The 22097-nt window shown below is 34.8% G+C and overlaps 1 protein-coding gene across 1 annotated transcript in view; it reads left to right on the forward strand.

Moving 5' to 3' along the window:
* CNTNAP5 (contactin associated protein family member 5) overlaps positions 1–22097 on the forward strand; it is a 974910-nt gene that overhangs the window by 189505 nt on the left and 763308 nt on the right. Inside the window, 1 exon segment of the mRNA XM_043992699.1 lies at positions 16366–16470. Within this exon segment, the coding sequence (XP_043848634.1) occupies positions 16366–16470 (105 nt within the window).

Genomic DNA, 22097 nt, shown 5'->3' on the forward strand with positions numbered 1-22097 from the left:
AGCTAATAACTCTATAAGACATCAGGAATTAGTAAAATAGAATCAAAAGAATGAAATAATAGAAGAAAATGTAAAATACTTAATTGGAAAAACAACCAACCTGGAAAATAGATACAGGAGAGATAAATTAAGAATTATTGCGGGGGCGACTAGGTGGCACAGTGGATAAAGCACCAGCTCTGGATTCAGGAGTACCTGAGTTCAAATCCAGCCTCAGACACATGACACTTACTAGCTGTGTGACCATGGGCAAGTCACTTTACCCCCATTGCCCTGCAAAAAAAAAAAAAAAAAGAATTATTGGACTACCTGAAAAAGAGCCTGGACAGCATATTTAAGTAAATTGTCAAGGAGAACTGCCCTGATATCCCAGAACCAGAGAGTAAAATTGTCATTGAAAGAATCCACCAATAACTTTGGAAAGAGATCTGAAAACAAAAACTCCAAGGAATATTGCAACCAAATTCCAGAATTATCAGGTGAAGGAGACAATACTGCAGATATCCAAGAAGAAACTATTTAAATATAGATTCACAGTCAGAATTACACAGAACCTGGCAGCTTCAACATTAAAGGATCAAAGGGTTGAAAAATGGTATTCTGAAAGTCGAAGAAGCTTGGATTGCAAGCAGGAATGAACTACGGAGCAAAATTGAGCATTAGCTTTTGGGGGGGAAAGATGGACATTCAATGAAATAGGGGATTTAAACATTTCCTGATTAAAAAAAAAAAGAAGGGAACAGAAAATTTGATATCCAAATTAAAAACTCAAAAAAAAAACCCATAAAAAGGTAAACAGGGAAAAAATGTTACTCCATAAGTTAACCTATTTATATTCCTACATGGGAAGATAATACTTGTAACTCTTGAGAAGGAGTACACATAGACAGAGGGTGTGGGTATAAATTGACGTTCACGTGATAACATAAATAAAAATCAAGAAGTTGAAAAAAAAAAGGATTGTATAGGGAGAAGAGGAAAGGGGAGGCAGAATGGGATATAAATTACATCACATGAAAAGGTGCAAAAGCCGTATTACAGTAGAGGGAAAAAAGTAAGGGTTGAGCATTGTTTGAACCTTAGTCTCATCAGATTTGGCTCCAAGAGAGGATGATATACACACTAATTTAAGTAAGGAATTTGCCTTACCCTGTAAGGAGATAGAAGGAGAAAGGGAAAGAAAAAGAGAGGGCACTGATAAAAAGGAGGGCAGAAGTAGGAGGGGAAGAGGAAAGAAAGGGGAGGGGGAATGATAGAAGGGAGGGCAGATTGAGGGAGGTGGTGGTCAGAAGCAAAACACTAGTGAGGAGGATCAGGGTGAAAAGAGAAAGAAAAGTGTAAATAAGGGGGAAATAGGATGAAGGGAAATACAAAGTTAGTAATCATAACTGAATGTGAATGGGATGAACTCTCCCATAAAATGGAAGAAGATAGCAGACTGGATTAAAAACCTGAATCCTGTAATATGTTGTTTACAAGAAACACATTTGAAACAGAGATACACACAAAGTAAAGGTAAAAGACCATATATTATATATTATATATAAAAGAATATATTATGCTTCAGCTGAAGTAAAAAAAAAAAGCAGGGGTAGCAATCGTTATTTCAGGCAAAGCAAAAGCAAAAATAGATCTAATTAAAAGAGAAGATGAAGGAAACATTTAGTTTCTTGTCATTTGATCACAAAGAAGATCAGGACATCAGGGTGATGTCAGGACTTGCACTGAATTGGATTTAAGTAAGGCAGAACTATGCAAAGTCACCAACCTCACTTTCTCCTCCAGAATCATCTGGGTCCAGTGACAAGATATTAGAATGACTGGAGATGTCCTCAGATGTTTAAGGAAATTGGGGTTAAGTGACTTGCCCAAGGTCACACAACTAGTAAGTGTCTGAGGGAAGATTTGAACTCAGTGCCTCCCAATTTTAGGGCCAAGGCTCCATCCACTTTGCCACCTAGCTGCCCACAAGAAAGAAAACTACATCTTTTTTTAAAGGTACCATAGAAAATGAAGTAATATCATTACTAAACCAAGTGGTATAGCATACAGAATTTTAGAGGAGATATTAAGTGGGTTCCAGGAAGAAATAGATAGCAAAACTATACTAACTGGGGACCCCAACATCTCAGAACTAAATATAATCACAAAATAAATAAGAAAGAAGTTAAGGAGTTGAATAGAATTTTAGAGAAGTTAGGATAGAGCTCTGGAGAAGATTGATTGGGGATAGAAAGGAATATATTTTTTCTAAGCAGTACATGGCACCTACAAAAAAATTGACCATGCATTAGGACATAAAAACCTCACAGTCAAATGCCGAAAAGCAGAAATAGTAAATACATCCTTTTCAGATGCTGATGCAATAAAAATTACATTTAAGGAATGAGTGGACAGGGCAGCTAGGTGGCACAGTGAATAAAGCACCGGCCCTGAATTCAGTAGGACCAGAATTCAAATCTGATCTTAGACACTTGGCACTTACTAGCTGGGTGACCCTGGGCAAGTCACTTAACCCTCATTGCCCCCCAAAATTAAAAAAAATAGAAATGCATCTTTCATAGCTTGCTTTTCTTGTAAGTATAGTAAGGATATAGTTAATAAGGATATAGTTAGTTTTACTGTAAGTATACAGTTAGTTCAACCTATAGCTTATCTGTGCTTCTTTCTAGATGATCTTCTGCATTCACATTGAAACTTGGTACTAAGACTTGCCTCTAGTTCCCCTGGTTACCAATCTAATTCTTTCCTGCTTTCTAAGCCTCTTATACATTTTCCCTCAGCCTAAAAAAACATGTGAGCTTATACCTTGGTTAAGAGGGCAAAATTAGAGCCATATTTTGGGTAAAGTAAGCCCATATTGATTGTAACAATAACATTCATAGCCAATGTAGCTGTAATCCTTTGCACCATAGATTTGCATTTTCTAAACAAAATATACAATGCCATAGTTCTCTATAAATAACAAATAGTTCTCCCTTCTGTCCCTTTCTTTTTTACAAAGTTATTCCTATTTCTTTCTCACCATCAACTACTTTATTTACCATACATATTGACTCCACTTTCAGTTTCTTTGAATCAGATTAAGGAAACAAAGTTATATAGTGCTAGTACCTGGTCATCTACCATACCTCTTTTTTGGTGCAGGTTTTCTTTTTCCATTTACAGAAACTTAGAGAAATACTAAATTTTACCAAATTAGATGGAAGTATTTATTTCTATTAATGAATGATTGACCATCAGTCTTAAATTCAAGAATATATTCTTAATCAGTCATTTTCCTCTGCTCCAATGGGTTTTGCTGATTACACATCAAGAATTTGCTATTTCCATTAAGAAAATGATGGCTTAGAGCACATGATATGAAATATGCTCTTACAACACTTATTGATTGAGTTGTACTTCAGGATTTTGGTTTCCAGAGTAACCAGGACTGTCTGTATAATTTAGAAACACTCCATGAAAGTTCATGATTAGCTATTGGAAGTCTAGTTCCATTGTATTAAGAAAAGAATAGTTATGTGATAAGAGAAATGGCCATGGAGAAAAAAATCTGAGATGGGTATAGAATTTACATAATAGCCTCATAGTACCCACTTTGCTTATTTTAATATTATTTATATAGATGTTTTTGGACAATTTAAGAAGTGATATGTACTTTTTTAAAAGGACATGCATTTTAAAGATAAAAATCATTTATTTTTTCTCCTTATTGTTTTATATTAATCTCTTTATCCTCACAGATCCTGTCATTATTTATTATTATTAATTTGCTCAGGTAACCACCACAGGATATTTAGCATGTGCACAAGCAGAGGGTGCTTTGGGCATAATTCTGAAGTAGGAAAATTTTGAACTCCAAATTCAGATCTCTATGCTGAGGAAAGCATAAGATTATAAAATGCCCAGAGGCAAGAAAAATTGTACCATGTAAAGGAGATAGTCAATGAGCCTGGTATGACCAGAATGGAGGGTATATTTGGGAAAGTTATGGAATAAGGCTTGAAAAATAAATTTGACACAATAGGCAACAAACAGCTATTATAGGTTATTGAGCAGAATAATGATTGAGGGTATAAATTAAAGTGTTTGGTAGAAATCAAACAACTAGTGTTTATCAGGACCTTCTACATTCCAGGTACTTTATTGGCTATTAGAAATATAAAAGGAAGGGTGAATCTGTAGAAAAATGTAAAAGAAGAAATAATTGGACTGAATAGTACATTGGATACCAAGGATGAAAGGGAAGAAAAAATTAAAGAAGGTCATGGAGTAAATTATTTCATTTTGGGGGAATTTGAATTCTTATTGACAGATATAATTAAGTACAGATAATTTCAAGGTATTTAGAAATAAGAGGCTATAGCTTAGCTAGAAACCCCAAATCATATTAACTAAACAATGGAATAGAAGACTATAGGCCTGTTCCTATGTACATGGTCATTTGATAAATGTATATCAGGGAATCTTGATAATTTTTGCTAGTTCAAGGTCTTTGGAAAGAAAGTTTAATGTAGTTTTGTGCCAGGTTGTGACTAAACACTTCCAAATGAATGTTTGATCCTCAAATTGAATTTTCCCCATGATCCTTAATTAGAATCATAAAATATTAATGATCCTTAGTGATCATCTAGTCCAACCCTTCATATTATAGATGAGGAAATTCAATCCCAAAGAGGTAAAGAATTGCTTGAGCTGAATTCAATTCAACAAATATCTATTGAACATCTATTTTAATCATAATATTGTGTTCATTGCAAAGGATACAAATTTGAAATTAAACATTCTCTGTAAATTTTAGATACTTATATGTTAGTATCAATTAAAATAAAAATACTTATATATAAGAACTTCATTCAAAATTTTATGAGAAATATAGAGAGGGAAAAATTACTTAAGTGTGGGAGAGCAGAAGAATTCATGTGGGAATTAAAATCTTACTTGTATCTTAAAGAAAAGAAATGACTTCCAGAGAAAGTGATAGAGATTGTGAGGGATTAAAATGGAAGGTCGGGGCAGCTAGGTGGCGCAGTGGATAGAGCACCGGCCCTGGAGTCAGGAGGACCTGAGTTCAAATCCGGCCTCAGACACTTGACACTTACTAGCTGTGTGACCCTGGGCAAGTCACTTAACCCCAATTGCCTCACTTAAAAAAAAAAACAAAACATTAAAATGACTCTTTTGGGCAGCTAGATGGCACAGTGGATAGAGCACCGGCCCTGGAGTCGGGAGTACCTGAGTTCAAATCCGGCCTCAGACACTTGACACTAGCTGTGTGACCCTAGGCAAGTCACTTAACCCCAATTGCCTCACTAAAAAAAAAAAAAAATGGAAGGTCACTCCAGGCATTCTCAATAGTGTGCAAAGGCATGGAAAAATGAGAAATAAAATAAGAAAGGAGGACTAATAATTAGGCCACTTTGACTAGCCCATGTTTTACTTGAAGAGAAATAGAATAGAAAAGTTTAGAAAAGGTTTGGGTAGAGCCATTTTGGATCAGTTTAAGGAGACAATTGGAAAATTGAATGTCAGTATAAAGAATTTACATGTTACTCAATGGGCAATGGGAAATTATTTGATCAGTGTTGTACTTAATGATTAGGAAAGTGATATGAAAGGTGAATTGAAGTCTTTCTTAAAGAAGGGAAAAACTAGAGGAAGGAAGAACAATTCAAAAGCTTTTAGTCCTCAAGGGGAAAGATGATTTAGGGCCTAATCTAGTTTGTTTTCAGTAGGAAGGGAGGATTATGGGAGAAATCTAATTTGATTATATTTAATTAAGGTAAACAAACATATGTTATGAAGATATGAACATAAAATATGATATTGAAACCATAATATCAATAAAAATATCTTCAGAACCAAATAGACCATGGCAACTGATTAGACAAAATTATGTTAGAAGCTATACCCAATTGAAACTTCAGCATAGGTAAAAGTCAGAAGGGAGAAAATTAGATATAATACTAACGTGTAAAATGAAATCGTTTACATTGCAAATGAAGCATTTTACACCTTGGAAAAATATCTAAGACTTGACTAGCTCAACCACATTTGAAAAAGTATTCTATACAATGATTCTGTCCCAGGGCAGAAACTGCTTAAGTATATTTTTTTTGCTTACCTACTCATTTGCATAAGACCCCAAAGAAATCTGGAAAGTGTACTGGAGCAGTCACCGTAAATAAGGCAGAGTCAACCATGGATAAAAATTCATCTACAAACCAGAAATATTTTCAAACAAAATAAATTAAGAGGTTGGACTTCTTTCAACTCCTGCATGACTGTGATAAGGCTTTTATTTTTATTCATTTACTTACCTATTTTTGGTTCATAATGGTTGCTTTGTTGAACAAATATTTAAGTACCTAATATATGCAGGGTATAGGATAGAGTTCAGTGAGGAGAGGAATGAACTACATGTCAGTAAGACCTAGATTCAAGTTCTATGACGCTTGTATACTGGGAGACCATGGGCAAGTCACTTGACTTCTCAGAGACTTCAGAAAATTCTCTGGAACCATAAACTGAAAAAGAGTTGTTAACATGTCCTTGTGGAGACTGCACTGAATAATGTTTCTATCCCAGTAAAATTATGTCTGAAATTCTCTCTCTCTCTCTCTCTCTCTCTCTCTCTCTGTCCCCTCTCCCTATCATTTTTTCTCTGTCTCTCAGTGTTTTTTTCTCTCTTTGTTTCTCAGTCTCTGTCCATTTCTTCTTTGCTTCTTTGTCTCTATCCTTCTCTGTCTCTGTTTTTGTCTGTCTGTTTTTCTCTTTTTCTCTCAGTTTTTCTCTGTCTCATGATCTTTGGATTATATTATCTTTTGAATTATAGATTTATAGGTGGAAGGGACTTAAGAGCATATCTAGTTCAACCATCTTATTTTCCCAATGAAGAGGATGAAGCCCATAAAAGTTAAAAGTTTTGCCTAAGGTCAAACATATAGTAAGTGAATGAGGTAGAATTTGACCACAGCTTTCCCAATTCCAAGTCTCTCTCCACTCTCTCCACTATATTATGCTTCCTTTCACAGTACTTCCATTGGGATAAGTCTTTTAGTGAAAGGTCCAATGGAATCAGAAAGGAGAGGCTTCTTCCAATTTTATGCTGTGTTATTGCTTTTGGAATAAGACTGTAGCTGCCTTCTGAAGAGTATACCCTGGAATTCCAATGGAACAAACTTCTAGCAGAGACTTCATGTCCTAATAAGGGATTATCTATGAGAACTATGCCCAATAAGAAGCGAGCATCTCAACCAGGTGATAGGCTTGACCCAACCTAATAGCCAGGAGAAAACCTACCCAAGCATTAGAGAAACTCATCTATCGGAGTTGCAATATCACACAAGGAACTTAGTGAAGACCTTCTGAGAAAGAAAGGACGTTGATGTTTTGTTATTCTGGAATTATGAGTTGCCATTGTCAAATGTGTGTCTGCCATTTACTTCATTACCTTAAGTTTGTGCCTACTCTTTTCCTTATAGTCTCTCTCTATTTGTAAGTATGTGAATTCCATAGTTTTTTTTTTTTTGTGGGGGTGGCTTTAGGTTTTGTAACTACTATTTTTGCTATATCATTTGAGTGAATTATTTTGCTAAAGAAAAAAAAAAGTTCCCCTGAATTGTTGTTAAGAGAACAAACCCATGTGGGGACTCATGAGATATAGGATTAGGAGGCAAGTCACCCATAAACTTGCATTTAGGACTCTGAGAATATTAGCTGGCATCCTTCTGGGGAGTCAACTTGCCATGGCCAGTAAGAGTTGAAGGAATGATCCCAAAAGTGGTGCTACAAGTATGTTGTGGTAGAAAGGGTAGAGGGAAATTACAGGGAGGTAATGAGAGGGGGGAGGCAAGAGTAAAAGATGACACAAACCTTCTAAATCTCAGTGATTAGGAATATTGTAATATTGTTAATAAATCATTAATGTCAAAGTTAGGCCCCTTACTCAGGCATTCCACATCTCAGTACAGTGCTCTTTCTCCCTCCAAATTGAAATAAATACGTGTGTGGGGATCAGGAAATTGACTCCATCTCCCCAACTAGACTTCATACTTCTTAACAGGAGAGAGAATGTGACCCATTTCTTTTATTTCTCAAGGAGGGCTCAAAAAAAACTATTTGTTAGACTGAATTAAATGGGAGGCTCCATATGGCATAGTGGAAAGAGTCCTGGATCTGGAGTCAAATAACCTGGATTAAAATTCTAATCTTTTATGCTTATTGCCTATATGAACCTAAGCAAGCCATATTCTCCCTTTGGACCTTAGGCTCCTTATCTTCTTGAAGTGGGTGAACTAGATGGTCTTTGTTGTTCCTTTCAGCTCTAAATCTAACAATATCTGAGTTTACAGATGGCTAGAGGAGAAGGTTTGGAGTTCTCCTGGCTTATCCTTATAGAAGATGCCTCTTTAGTTTGTACATTATTAAAGCAGCTTTTCTTTCAGTTTTTAGCAGAGGAAAAAATGTGCATGGGGGTCAATATCAAGAATAATATTATAATATTTGTTTTGTTTTCAATATGGAATTATGAGTATCAAGGGAAAAAAAAACACAAATGAAGTTAAAACCATGAGTTGTCACTTTTAAGCACTATTTTAGACACTACACAAATTGAATGCTTTATGTCTTTTAAACAAAGTAGGCCATTAAGTGTGCAATGCTGAGGAATTTTTATCTCACCTATAAATATAAGTGAATCTTTTAAACTTCAAATCCCTAAACACAGACAATTCACTGCGGCAATCAAGGCTGCTGCACAAAATTTAACTTCAGCACCATCTGTAACTGTATTTGTATTTTAATAATAACAAATAGAAATCTATATCGACAACAAACATGCTACTTGAAGTAAAAACATTTTTAAAAGCCAATGCTAACTTCTAGGAGCTTTTGCACAGAATCTAATTTACTCAAAAATCTATCTTTTTTTACATTTCCATCTTTTAATTAACATGAAAGAAGACCTCTAATCTTTACCTTAAAGCAAATATTGAAAAGAAAAAAAATATTTTCCCTCATCCACCAGATTGAATACATCAAATAAAAATGCTTGACTGTAGATCAATAGAAATATTAATAAGTAATCCTGGCAATGAATGTGTTTGGTTTTTTGTTTGTTAGTTTTCTTGGGAATTGGTAGTGATGGTTATGGAGCAGGAGGGATTCAAATTTTTCTATATTTAGAGACTATTCTCCTCTGAATATTTTTTAAGTATTCCTTTTTTCCCTCAGAAGGAATAGTCCTTTTGTTAAAAATATATATTCTATAAACAAATTCTTAGTGCTCAAGGCAATTGTCTAAAAATATATGCTTTAGCAGAGGTGCCAAACTGCATTATTGAGGGAATTTTCACACTGGAAATTCCTAAACTGATGAAATCACAGACCACCAACATTTTTTTTAAAAGGTTAAGAGACCTGGGGATCTCTCACGATACAATACAACTATAGATTATTATAGAAGAAACGATTAACCTGTGCCTAGTGAACACAAATCAGGCTTTTAGGAGCCCTGGGTTTTTTCTTCTTCAATAACTGCCACTTCCCCAGTGTGTGAATACGAGCGAGCCTCTTCATCTTCCTAAGCCTGCCCGAGTTTCTTATCTGTAAAATAATGAAGCTGGACCATATGATTTTTATTTGAAAGAAGTAGTGTTGTACTAGACAGAGCACTGGACTTAGAAGTTAGGAAAATCTGAGTTTAAATCTAAGCCTCAGTTTCCTCATTTGTAAAATAAATGTATTGGATTTGATGACCTGTCAGGTGCATTTCACATTCCTAAATCTTAAGATTCTGTGATCTCTGAGAGTCATTCCAGCTCCCCCATTCTAGGACTCGGTAGCTTAGAAGTTTCAGAGCTAGGAATCAAAATAATAGGCTCTGATAGCAGATGCTCTGATAACAGACAATTATTTTATGGATATTTGTCAAAAAAATTTTTAAATGTTCAGGCTCACATGCAGAGATCATTTTTATTCATGAACTCACTTTGTTTCAAATAGATAGATAGTACTACTGTTAGAGGTACTTATGTACAAAAAATGTATATTAATATGGCATTTTATGCTTTTTTGAAATAGCCTTCATTTAGGTTTTCCTCTTCTGGGAAGTAATTAAGGCCCATATTATTATCACTGTTTTACTGAAAGGTACTAGAAAGGACTAAAATGTACCACATAAAGTAGAGGTATGTTGGTAAATATTTAACAACCAGATCCCTGGGAGGGAGATTTATAAATGACACACTTTTAAGTTTTAATTTGCATTATTGACATTTTCTCCATCACTTTCATAGGTCTTAAGAAATCAACAAAACAAAAAAAAATCAAACCTTGATTTGTTATATTTATTGATTTCCCACGTGTAAGTGATCATACTGAAAATGTAGCATATCAGGTCTTTTGATTCAGTTTAAGATGACACTAGCATATCCTTGATAGGTGAATTGATTCGAATTATAGGAACCGTTATTGGCAGAGTCTGAATTAGCACTCAGTTCTGATTCTTTTGATTTTTCCACAAATCATCTCTAACATGTTGTTTCTGGGGAGCAGCTGAATCATCTACCAAATCACTTCCAGACAAAAGAAACTCCAAGAAATAAAAGTTCTGTGACATTTGTGGGTTGTGGGGGGGGGGGTCTAAGGTGAGATTTGTTAGTCATTTTAATGACACAGAGCTTTCCTCATATCAGAGGAAGTTAGTGGCATTTGAGAGAATGATGTGTCAAAGAAAACAGTACTTAATTTTTGAGATAATACCTACTTAATTAGAGTCAGCATTGTCTAGTAGAAGCAGGTCTTGGAATTAGTTGGACCTAGGTTTAAGTTCAGCCTCTGACACATAGAAACTAGTGATCTTATGTCTCAGGGCTGCAGACAATTTTTTAAGACTATAAATTGTTAACTGTTTCAAACCTCTATATCTCTCCCTTCTATCCCTTTCTCTTTATCATAGGTCATCAGCCCCTCTTTCTCTCCACTCTATTTTCTCCCCTTTTACTATGAAATTTCAATATGCATACAACTTTTATATTAATTAATACTCAAGCAATCTAAATTCCTGGGTCCTCAGTCTACTAAATTCTTAAAACTATTCCAAACTCAACCTCAACTAGAGACAGAGATGTTCACACCCTTAATTTTGTCATAACCCAAAAGTGTTCTACTTCCATGTTCATGAGCTACCAAATTTCTTTATCTGATCACAGTTTTTAATCATCCAATCTATTCCTCTTCCTTATAACCCCTTACTCTTCTTCAGCCTCACCATGAACTCAAATACTTCTACCCCTCAGTTCCTACCAAGGCCATCACCCCATATAATGCCTACTCTCTCCTTCCTTCTCTATATCTACCCCCTTGGTGAACCAGTTGAACTCTCCATTCAAGTCACTGGTCCCTTTACTTATCACCAATTATGCCTTGCTCAGATCCAACCTTGAATTTATTCCTACTATTAAATTGTTTGCTCCTATTCAAATGTTGCTAAAGAGAGAGAGAGAAATTTATAAAAACCATTTTGGGTGGTTCCACTACCAAGTTATGGAATCTCAAATTGAATCTTCTGAAGTAAAACAATATTTTTACATCTTCCTTTTAGATTCCCTATCCTACTTACCATAAAGTCTGTTAAAAATTTTTGTCCCTCCTTAAGCCTCCTGGGACACCTAATAGGACACCAACTTTTTCAGCTGAAGGTCTGATATTGTTCTTCACTAAAAAGCTTGAGACCATTTGACAAAAGCTCCCTCTTCTCCCCTCCTCTATATCTCATTTTACTCAGAAGTCTTCCGTGACTATTGCCTCCCTTCACCCTTGTCTTACTTGAAATGATGCTCCAAAAGTTACACGGAATTTCATTTAAAAAAATCTCTAGAGTACCAAAATCCACTTTCTACTCTCCCTGAAAATCCATTTACTGTTCCCACTGAATTTTGGCAGAACTGGTTGGTTGTTTTGAACTGTAAGGACACAGTATCAGCAGATTGGTACTAATTTGAGAAGATCTGAAAATGAAGTAATAAGTTTGATTGAGGTTAGAGTCCCCACAGCAAATAGATCAAATTGTGTTTTTGTGTATCTGTGTGTGTGTTTCCCTTTCCAATCAAGTATTTATTGTTATGGAGTTATAGCTTCCCTGTACCTTTTAAGTACTCTTTAGTACTATTTGGTTCTGGCCAAAACTTCCAATTCTTTCACCCCCGCCTTTCTCTTTCCCTTCTCTCCTCAAGCTCTCCATATCCACTGTGATGCTCCTGGTTTTTAAAAGACCCATACTTTCACTGGTATAAATCCTTCCACACAAGTAGATGATCTTTTATGAAATTTTACCTTTTTTCCATCCTACTGAGGAAAAAAAAAAAAAGGCCATGTGTTATCAATTTTCTAGAGATAAGCCCATGTCATCATAGGCTGGTTCTCAAACAATTGTCACAAGGTCTATAATGTTCTGTACCTGAAGCCCTTATAGTTTAGTAGTTCATGACATAGCTTGGGATATGCTAGCATTATACTTGAAAATCTAGGGTCACCTCTGCCCAACTATGAAGTATCAATGGAGGAGTGCTTATAAATCTCAGAAGAAGCCAAACTATAAGAAATGATAAGTTTTTGTTACTGTTTTAATGAGGGAGAAATGATTTTAAAAAATAAAATTACTAATCCTGTTTCCCTTAGAAATCTCCAGGAAAGGTAACTTCAAAACTTTATCTATTTCTTTTTTTAAAAAATTAATTTAGGGGTGGCTAAGTGGTTCAGTGGATAAAGCACTGACCCTGGACCTGAGTTCAAATCCAGCCTCAGACACTTGACACTTCCTAGTTGTGTGACCCTAGGCAAGTCACATAACCCCAATTGCCTCACCCCCCAAAAAATAATAATTTATAGTTTCCAATGAACTTTCAATTTTTTTTCTCATTTTATGCTGAGTAAACTCATGGTGAATGTAGTATAGGCTATATTCCTATTTTGAAGGCAAGGGAACTGAAACTCAGGGAGACTAAGTAATTTGTCCAAAGTCATATAGCAAATCAGTGGCAGAGTTTAAGCATTCTGGCTTCTAGATCACTGTGATTTCTACTAAACTTTTGTTTAAAGTTAAAATTACAAAAGAGAACATAAACTTGTTGATTAATAACACATATATACAGTGATACATGTCAGGTAGTTACTAAACATTTAAATATCTACTATATGCCAGGTATTGTGCTAAGGTCTGGGATATAAATACAAAAATAAAATAAGGTCGCTGTCCTCAAGTAGCTGATAACTAAGTGGGGGGAAACAACACACAAAAGGGGAATGGGGGAAAAGTCAGAGAAATCTCAAAGAAGTGTAGCTAGGTGAGAAATGAGAAGCTCTGACCTGAGTTCCCTCCTTAAATGGAGCTTTGTGGAGTCCAAAGCTTTTATCTCTAACAGATAACTTTTTTCTGTATCACCCTACAGAGTAGGGTGAAGATGTGAATACAAAGGCTGGAGGGATCTTGTAGGATGATGACATTTTCCCAATAATGAGCTTCCTGGGGCATTCATCTATATTAATGCTCAATGAAATTTTACCTCTTCATTTCAATTAATAGAAGATGTTTCTATAACCTTTTTTTAATGAGTCGATGCATAGATCTGTTCTCAATTTCTATTATCTAGGTGCTAACAAATTATATGATCTAACTCAAATAGAGATGAGTAGTTAGCCACTTGACTGTTGGGATGTGAAAGGCATCAAAATAGCCATCTGCCTCCAAACATCCTTTCTCACTGATTAGCTATGGTTGTACTCTTTTTTTCTTCCATAGCTTGAAAATTCCCACCTTATTATTAGGTCTTTGGGATAGATAAACAGGATGTGGTTACTATCTCCAGCAGATTGATCTTGTTAAAATACATATATGCTGCTTAGCAGAGGAGAGAGAAAAAGAGAGAGACAGAGACAGAGAGAGATTTATTACATTAATTAGTAGTAGTGATGATAATAATAATTATTTTATTATTATCATCACCTATTAGGTAGCTATTATCTAAGAAGGTACATCTTCAAGACTGTCCCAAGGTCATTAAACTTTGAACAGGAATATTTCAGTGATGGCAGAGAAATGAGAATTAGAAATATGGCAATCAGAAACCCTAGACAACAGCCTGGCATCATTAAGGACATTGAACCATGGAAACCATCCCAATATATGGCACCAATGCCTGGGAGAATGATCAGGAAAGGAGGATGGTCATGAAAAATTTTACTTATTTTACAACTTTGTCTAGACACCCCCCCTTTCTGAATAATACATTTAAAATATTTTTAAAGCATCTTGGAAGAAATGGGACCTGGGCTGAGCTTTAAATCACTTTTTATATAATTAGTTGTGATCCTATCTTCAACACATCAGAAGACATAGCCTGGGGCAAAATACCACCACCACCACCACCACCAACACCACCAACAACAACAACAAAAACAAAACCCCATTATTTGTTCCTGTTTACTTCTCAATGACCTCTGTTTTTGTGGTCTTTTCAGCATTCATTTGCAGTTTCTGCCTCATTAGCTAGGACCTGCCTGTGTTTTATGTTTGTAGAATGCCTTGTAATATTTTTCAAACATTTGTGTTTTGTAAAAACCCAAAATATACTTTGCCAAGCTGATTTTTAGCACATTTCAACTAACAAGAATTTAATCCTTATGTTTCTCATTAATGTTCCTTCAAATAGTCCAAATGTTTCTTTTCAAGAGTTACCAGATAAAGAAAAAAAACACTATAATCATATTTTGTCTTTTTAAAACTGTCCACTTTTTCCACAAAATTTAATGAATCTAATCTTTACTGCTTAATGCAGGCTTGAAGGTGGTATTGAAATAGGTTAAAATGCCTCAGGCTTTCCTAGCTGCTGTACAGAATCATAGATTCTTAAAGATGGCATGTATAATAGAGATAGGGAAATAGAGGCCCAGAGAGGGGAAGTGACTTGTCCAATGCCACATAATTAGCGGGAAATCAAGAACTAAATTTGGAGATTTATGACTTCCAGCTCTAGGTTTTTTGCTACTACAATGTACTGGTCATTAACTTCATAAAAAACAAATTTTGCAATGTATTCTTTTAGTCATGAAAAGAAAATGTCACTGTCCAGGACATAATGAGAAATTCAATATATACTAAAAGTAGAATTAACCCAAATTCTAGAATCTCTATAGAATAGATTTTATGTATTTATGTTATTTTTTGCCCTCACAAAGGGGCAAGTAATAAGAAAACTATTCAAAAGGAAAGAGTAAGTGTGACTTAGTATAGAATGTCAGCTTCTTGAGGGTAAGCATTATCTCATTTTTTGTATTTGTAGTTTCAGTACTTACCACATTCCTGTCACATATATTGGAGCACAAATTATCCTTGTTGAATTATTTCGAGTGGGACCAGAGAGTAGTATTGTGCAATACACATTCAGACCAATCTCTGAATCTCAATTTTCTCAAATAAGTAGGTTCAACTTAAGATATAAAATAATGTAGTTTGTATTTAAAAGATCATTAAATTCTCCAACAAGTCTAATTAAAATTATACTCCCCCCCCCATCTCCAGTCCTGGAAAGTGACCAGTGATATTTATTATATTGATCTTTTGCTGAGAAGCCCCAAGCCACCAATCAGGACTCAGATTGGTTCAGTACTCTCTTCTTAGAAGGACTAGAAAATAAACTTAGATAATTGAAAACTTTTCAAAAAAGGTTGAAACAGAGCTGTGCTCAACAAAAAATGTACTGGACTATCAATTAAACATAATTCAGTTTTATTTAGTTATTTACTTTTAAAAAATTTTCTTCAACTTAGCCTACTCCATGATTTCTACACATATCCATATCTGAACTGCCATGGAATTAAAGTGGTTTGTTTTAGTAATCAATAGTGGTTTTGTTCTCAGGCAACTTCCCATAATGGTAGGTCATTTATATATGCCATTTCTTTTCCCCATCTTCAAAATTACTCCCAGAATCCCTGAGGTTTGGCCACCTAAAATATTTATCTAACATAATTAATACCCCTTTTTTAACAGAGGTTCTGGAATAAAATTATTTTGAATTCTTCTGACATGGGGTCAAAAGACTTAGGTTCAAATCCTGAATCTCACTAGCCAAAAAACCATGCTATTTAATCTCTCTAGAACTTGATTTCCTCATGTTAAAAACAAAGAATCTATTTCCTACACATTCTCCCTCACAAAATTATTGTTAAGAAAGTGCTTTACAAATCTTAGTGGCTAAATAAATGTGAGTTATTATTAATAATGTCTGAGAATATTTCCATTTGTTTATTCTAAGAGTAGAATGTTTTGATGGACTTTCTGTATGTCTCTTCTCTTGGCTTTAGATAACTGTGATAACCCATTATCAGCCCTGCTGCCTCCAACAGCCTTTTCCAGTTCATCAGAACTAATTGGCACTCCCAGTCCAGCCCAACTCAACAGAAGAATTGGTAAGTGAGGTGACTGAAGCAAGGATAAGTCTATAAAGAAAAGTGCTAATGAATAATGGATGAGGCTGCATGTTGGAAGAGAATTCACATTTTATTCCACTAGAATCATTCTTTCATGTACCAAACATAGTGTTCAGACAGTTTGGTTCTTTACTGATTATTATAAGAGACTTTGATGAAAATGAAAAAGTTTACCTTATATTTTGCTTTTGCATTATAATATAACCCCCAAATATGTGTTTGAATTCATTGTCATATGCTGAATAAATACACTAGAAAACATATTTACTTTAGCAATGAATGAGGAGCAACAAGTGAGGGAAATTTTTCCAGTTTTTTCTTTTCTCTGGTTAAACAGGCAATAGGTTGATAGAAAATGAGAGATAGGAGAAAGAACACTGAATTGAATTATCACCCCATTTCTCCTACTAACTACTTTGGAAACCATGGACAAGTCATTTGCCTTCTCTGGGCTTCAATGTTCCAACCTCAAAGTCATCTTTCAGTACAGAAAGGCATTGCTATGGCTGGTATCCTTAATAGAGCCCTGGAAGATATCTTCATTTTTTTCAGTAAAATTAAATAATCACAAGGGGGCCTATTTCTTATTGAAGACATCCATGTGAATCCTCAAACTACATACATATTTCCAAAGGAACTTAAGAGATATGAAGTGTTATCAAATAATGGACATAAATCTGCTAAAACCATTGGTGACATAATAAGGCAAAATGGGGGGAGGGAGATAGATTGATGGAGGAAACTACTAAAAAATAAATGAGCAAATATTTATTGAGGCTACTAGCATCCCTCCAAGTTCTAGATGAGACTAACAAAAGTAGAGTGGGGAAGTCTTTGTGCTCAAGGATGTTACATTTTACCAGGGAAGGCATGTCCTAAGCATACCAAAAAAGAGTAAAGAGGAAAAAAGATTTAATAGATATTATGCCAGATAACTATTCAAAAGATAGAGGACAGAAGGCCCCACCAAGTTAATTGTCAGATCCAATTCAATTCAACAAACACTTATTCAGTGGCTCTTTTGTGCAAGGCTCTGGGCTAGGTTCTGGGGATGCAAGGACAAAAGTGAAGCTGTATCTTCCCTTCAAGACTTTATCTTCTCCTGTAGGATTATCATGAGGACAAGTCAATCATTGCTAAGTTTATACAAAGTGATTTCAAATAGGAGAAAATCCTAACAAATAAGGAGCTCAGGAAAGATCTTTTATAGGAGGTGGCATCTGATTGTCTTTTTGATGGATGGTAGGGATTCTGCAAGGCGGAGGTGAGAATGGAATGTGTTCCAAACATAGCTGACTACCTGTACAAAGATCGGGCAAAGGAAATGTAACATTTGTAAAACACCAAGATGACCTGTTTAGTTGGAATAGAGAGGATATGAAGGTAGAGAAAAATAGAACAAGAACAAAAACTAAGAAATAAATCTGGAAGGAGAGGTAAAAGCTAGATTGTGAAAGACGTTAAGTAATCATCTAGAAATTTTGTATTTTACCCTAGAGGCAATATAAAACTATTTTAATAGTTGAATGATAGGGGAAGGGGAGAGGAATAAGCATTTACAACAGGCCTACTATGTTCCAGGCACTGTGCTAAGTGTTTTACAATTATGATCTTATTTGATCCTCACAACAATCTTGGAGGGGTAGGTGCTACAGTTTTTACAGTTGAGGAAACCAAGGCAGGTAGAAGTTAGGTCACTTGCCCAATGTCACACGTTAAGTGTCTGAGGCCTGATATGAACTCATGTCGTTCAGACTCCAAGTCCATCATTCTTATGTACCACCTAATTATTGTGTTTTATGAATATCAATTTGATATATTTATGGAGGATGAATTGGACGAGGGAGAAACTGAAAGCATGAAGACAATTAAAAGGTTATTGGAATATCTAAGTGAGAGGTGATAATGGCCTAAATTAAACTGTATATTTTGTGAGAAAAAAAGTAGATGAATAAAAGAAGTGTTGATGAAAAAGACTTAGGACATAGCCAAATATGGAAGGTGAGGGAGAGGAAATTCAAAGATGACTCTTAGATTCCAAATTAGATGAATTGAGAGTATGGAGATTCTGCCAACAAAAGTAGGGAAATTTGGAGTAGCAAAAATAGAATGAGTTCTATTTTGGACACATTGACTATGAATTGTTGTATAGGTGTCTAGAGGAAGAAGAAATCATTTCATCCTGGAATAGTCAGGAATATTTATATTGTAATTAGTAGAAGGAATAACTTCCCATTTTCATTTTTTCCCACAAGAATTGTCAATATAGTACATTTATGAAATTGGAGAATAACTCTGAAGTCTTTGTTGTTGTTCAGTTGTTTTCAGTCATGGCCAACTCTTTGTGACCCTATGTACTGTTTTATTGGCAAAGATAATGGAGTGGTTTGCCATTTCCCTCTCCAATTCTTTTTACAGATGAAGAAACTGAAGTAAATAGTTTTAAGTGACTTGCTCAGGGTCACACAGCTAGTAAGGGTCTGAGGCCAGATTTGAACTCAGGAAGATGTCTTTCTAACTGTAATCCCAACACTCTATCTAATGAACCACCAAGCTGTCCCTCTTAAGTTTTACCAGGATTCTAACAGGTTGAACTATATGACCTCTAGGGGTTCTTGATATTCTGATTACAAATCTAACTTTTGTTTCACTACTCCTGCCTATTATCATAATCCCTTACTTTAAGGATTTATAGTTAAATATGGGAGACACAAACAAGGCATTGGAAGTATACTTAAGAACACACAGCAAAGCTTGGTTAATAATAAGTATATAGTTATTACTATTCAGTGTTACATGAGGGTTGGTTATAAACCAACGACACTAATTTCTACAACACTGACCAGAGCTTGTACATGCTAATGAGTCTCCTATTTGATATCCTCACCTAGAGAATAAACGAACATTACAGCGAGGATGCACTTGATCACAACAGTTTTAGAAGTCCTTATTTGGAATGCTGATCAGAACCAGTGTCATATTCTCTTGGACAACTATATTAGGGAAGAAACCTCACCATTTTAGGTTGATTTTGATTTTTGTAAGGAGTCAATGTTTATCCATAGTCACATCTGTTATAAAAAGTGGGTGGCCAACTTAGGGAATAATGTTTTTGTTTTAAAATAAAATATGAAAATAAAATAATAAGACTGGCTTTTCTGGGTGGTAAAAAGTCTTGTCCCAGGTCAAAACATAAAAAGAACCAAGAATGCATTGAGCAATGTTAACTTTGATGGAATAGGAGTCCAGTCTCTCAAGGTGACTACTTTAAAGAAGGAAACATTCATTTAAATGCATATACTTGTCTATGTGTTTAGAACACATACACATACACATACACACACACAGTTTCACTGGTTTAGCCATATCTCACATATAGTGGGATGGGGGCAGAGGTACAACAGGGAATGCATATTATGAAATCATTAGAATGAACAAATGTTGGTTTCAGTTAATTTGGGAAAATTCATGAATGGAGTAACTTTTTTCTTTTAAAAAAATAATAAACATTTTTTTTAGAGTTCCAAATTTTATCTCTCCCTCCTTCCCCTACTCCTTCCTGAAGTGGTAATCAATCAAATATAGGTTATATTTTTGCAATTATATAAAACATTACCAAATTAGTAATTTTGTATAAGAAAACTAATAAAAATAAAAGTGAAAAATATCATGCTTCAGTCTGTGTTCAATCAGTATCAGTTCTTTCGTTGGAGGTAAACAGTATTCTAGAACATTATTCCTTTAGGATTATCTTGGATTATTGTATTGCTGAGAACAGTTAAATCATTCACAGGTCATCAGACAATATTGCTATCATTGTGCACAATGTTCTCCTGGTTCTGCTCACTTCATTATACATCAGTTCATATAATTCTTTGTAGGACTTTCTGAAATCATCCTCCTTGTCATTTCTTATAGCACAAGAATATTCCATCACAATCATATACCACAGCTTGTTTAACCATCTCTTAATTTAGGGGCATTCCTTTGATTTCCAATGATTAGCCATTATGAAAAGACAAATACGTCTTTTTTCTCTTTTCAGGGTATCTTTGGGATATAAATCTAGCAGTGGTATTGCTGGATAAACGGGTATGCAGTTTTATAGCACTTTGGGCATAATTCCAAATTGTTCCCCATAATGGTTGGATCTGTTCACAATTCCAATAACAGTGGATTAGCATGCCAGTTTTCCCACATCTCCTCCAACATCCAATATTTTACTTGTTTGTTATATTCGCCACTCTGATAGGTGTGAGGTGATACTTCACAGTTGTTTTAATTTGCAGTTCTCCAATCAATAGTAATGTAGAGCATTTTTTCATATGACTATATCGAGCTTTGATTCCTTAGTCTGAAAACTGCCTGATCATATCATTTGACCATTTCTCAATTGGGGAATAACTTGTATTTTTATAAATTTCACTCAGTTCTCTATATGTTTGAGAAATGAGGCCTTTATCATAGATATTTGTTTCAAAAATTCTTTCCCAGTTGTCTGCTTTCCTTGTAATCTTGGTTACATTAGTTTTGTTTGTGCAAAAGCCAAATTATCTATTTTACATTTTGTATTTCTCCTTATATCTTCTTTGGTCCTAAATTCTTCCTCTCTCTGTAAACAGATAAACTACTCCATGCTTTCTTAAATTGCTTATGGTATCACCCTTCATATGTAAATAATGTACCCATTTTGACCTAATTTTCATATGTGGTATGAGATGTTGGTGTATACCCAGTTTCTGCCAAACTGTTTTTCAGTTTTCCCAGCAGTTTTTTCAAATAATGAGGTTTTTTTTGTTTTTTGTTTTTGTTGTTGTTGTTGTTGTTGTTGTTGTTGTTGTTGTTTTTGGCAGGGCAATGAGGGTTAAGTGACTTGCCCAGGGTCACACAGCTAGTAAGTGTCAAGTATCTGAGGTCACATTTGAACTCAGGTCCTTCTTAATCCAGGACCGGTACTTTATCCACTGTGCCACCTAGCCATCCCCCAAATAATGAGGTTTTTTTTCCAAAAGCTTGGATCTTTGGGTTTATCATATACTAGATTACTATAGTAATTTACTTTAGTGTAATTTTTAGTACCTATTCTATTCCACTGATCTGTCTCTCTATTTCTTAGCCAATTCCAGATTGTTTGGGTAATTACTGCTTTATAACACATTTTGAGATCTGGTACTGTTGGACCACCTTCTTTTTTTTCATTGATTCCCTTGATATCCTTGAGTTTTTGTTCTTCCAGGTGAATTTTATTGTTATCTGAGCATTATTTTCAAAGCATGAAAAGAATATGTTTTCATGTCCTCATAAACAAATCTGATTATATCATCCTTTTATTCTAAGACCTTCAATGGCTCCCTATTTCCTGACAAAGTATAAACTCCTCTTCCTGGCTTTCAAGTCCATTCACCATCTGCCTTGAAATTACTTTTATTTTTATTTTTATAAATACATTTATTTTTATAAATAAATATATTTATATATAAATAAAAATAATTTTATTTTTATAAATAATACTCATATATACACACACACACACACACACACACACTCTAAATTCTGACTAAATGGAACTATTCCTTTCATTTCCTTTGCTGTCTCTGTTCATGTTG

Source organism: Dromiciops gliroides, chromosome 3 (genome assembly GCF_019393635.1).
Source record: "Dromiciops gliroides isolate mDroGli1 chromosome 3, mDroGli1.pri, whole genome shotgun sequence".
In the NCBI taxonomy this organism is placed as follows: Eukaryota; Metazoa; Chordata; class Mammalia; order Microbiotheria; family Microbiotheriidae; genus Dromiciops; species Dromiciops gliroides.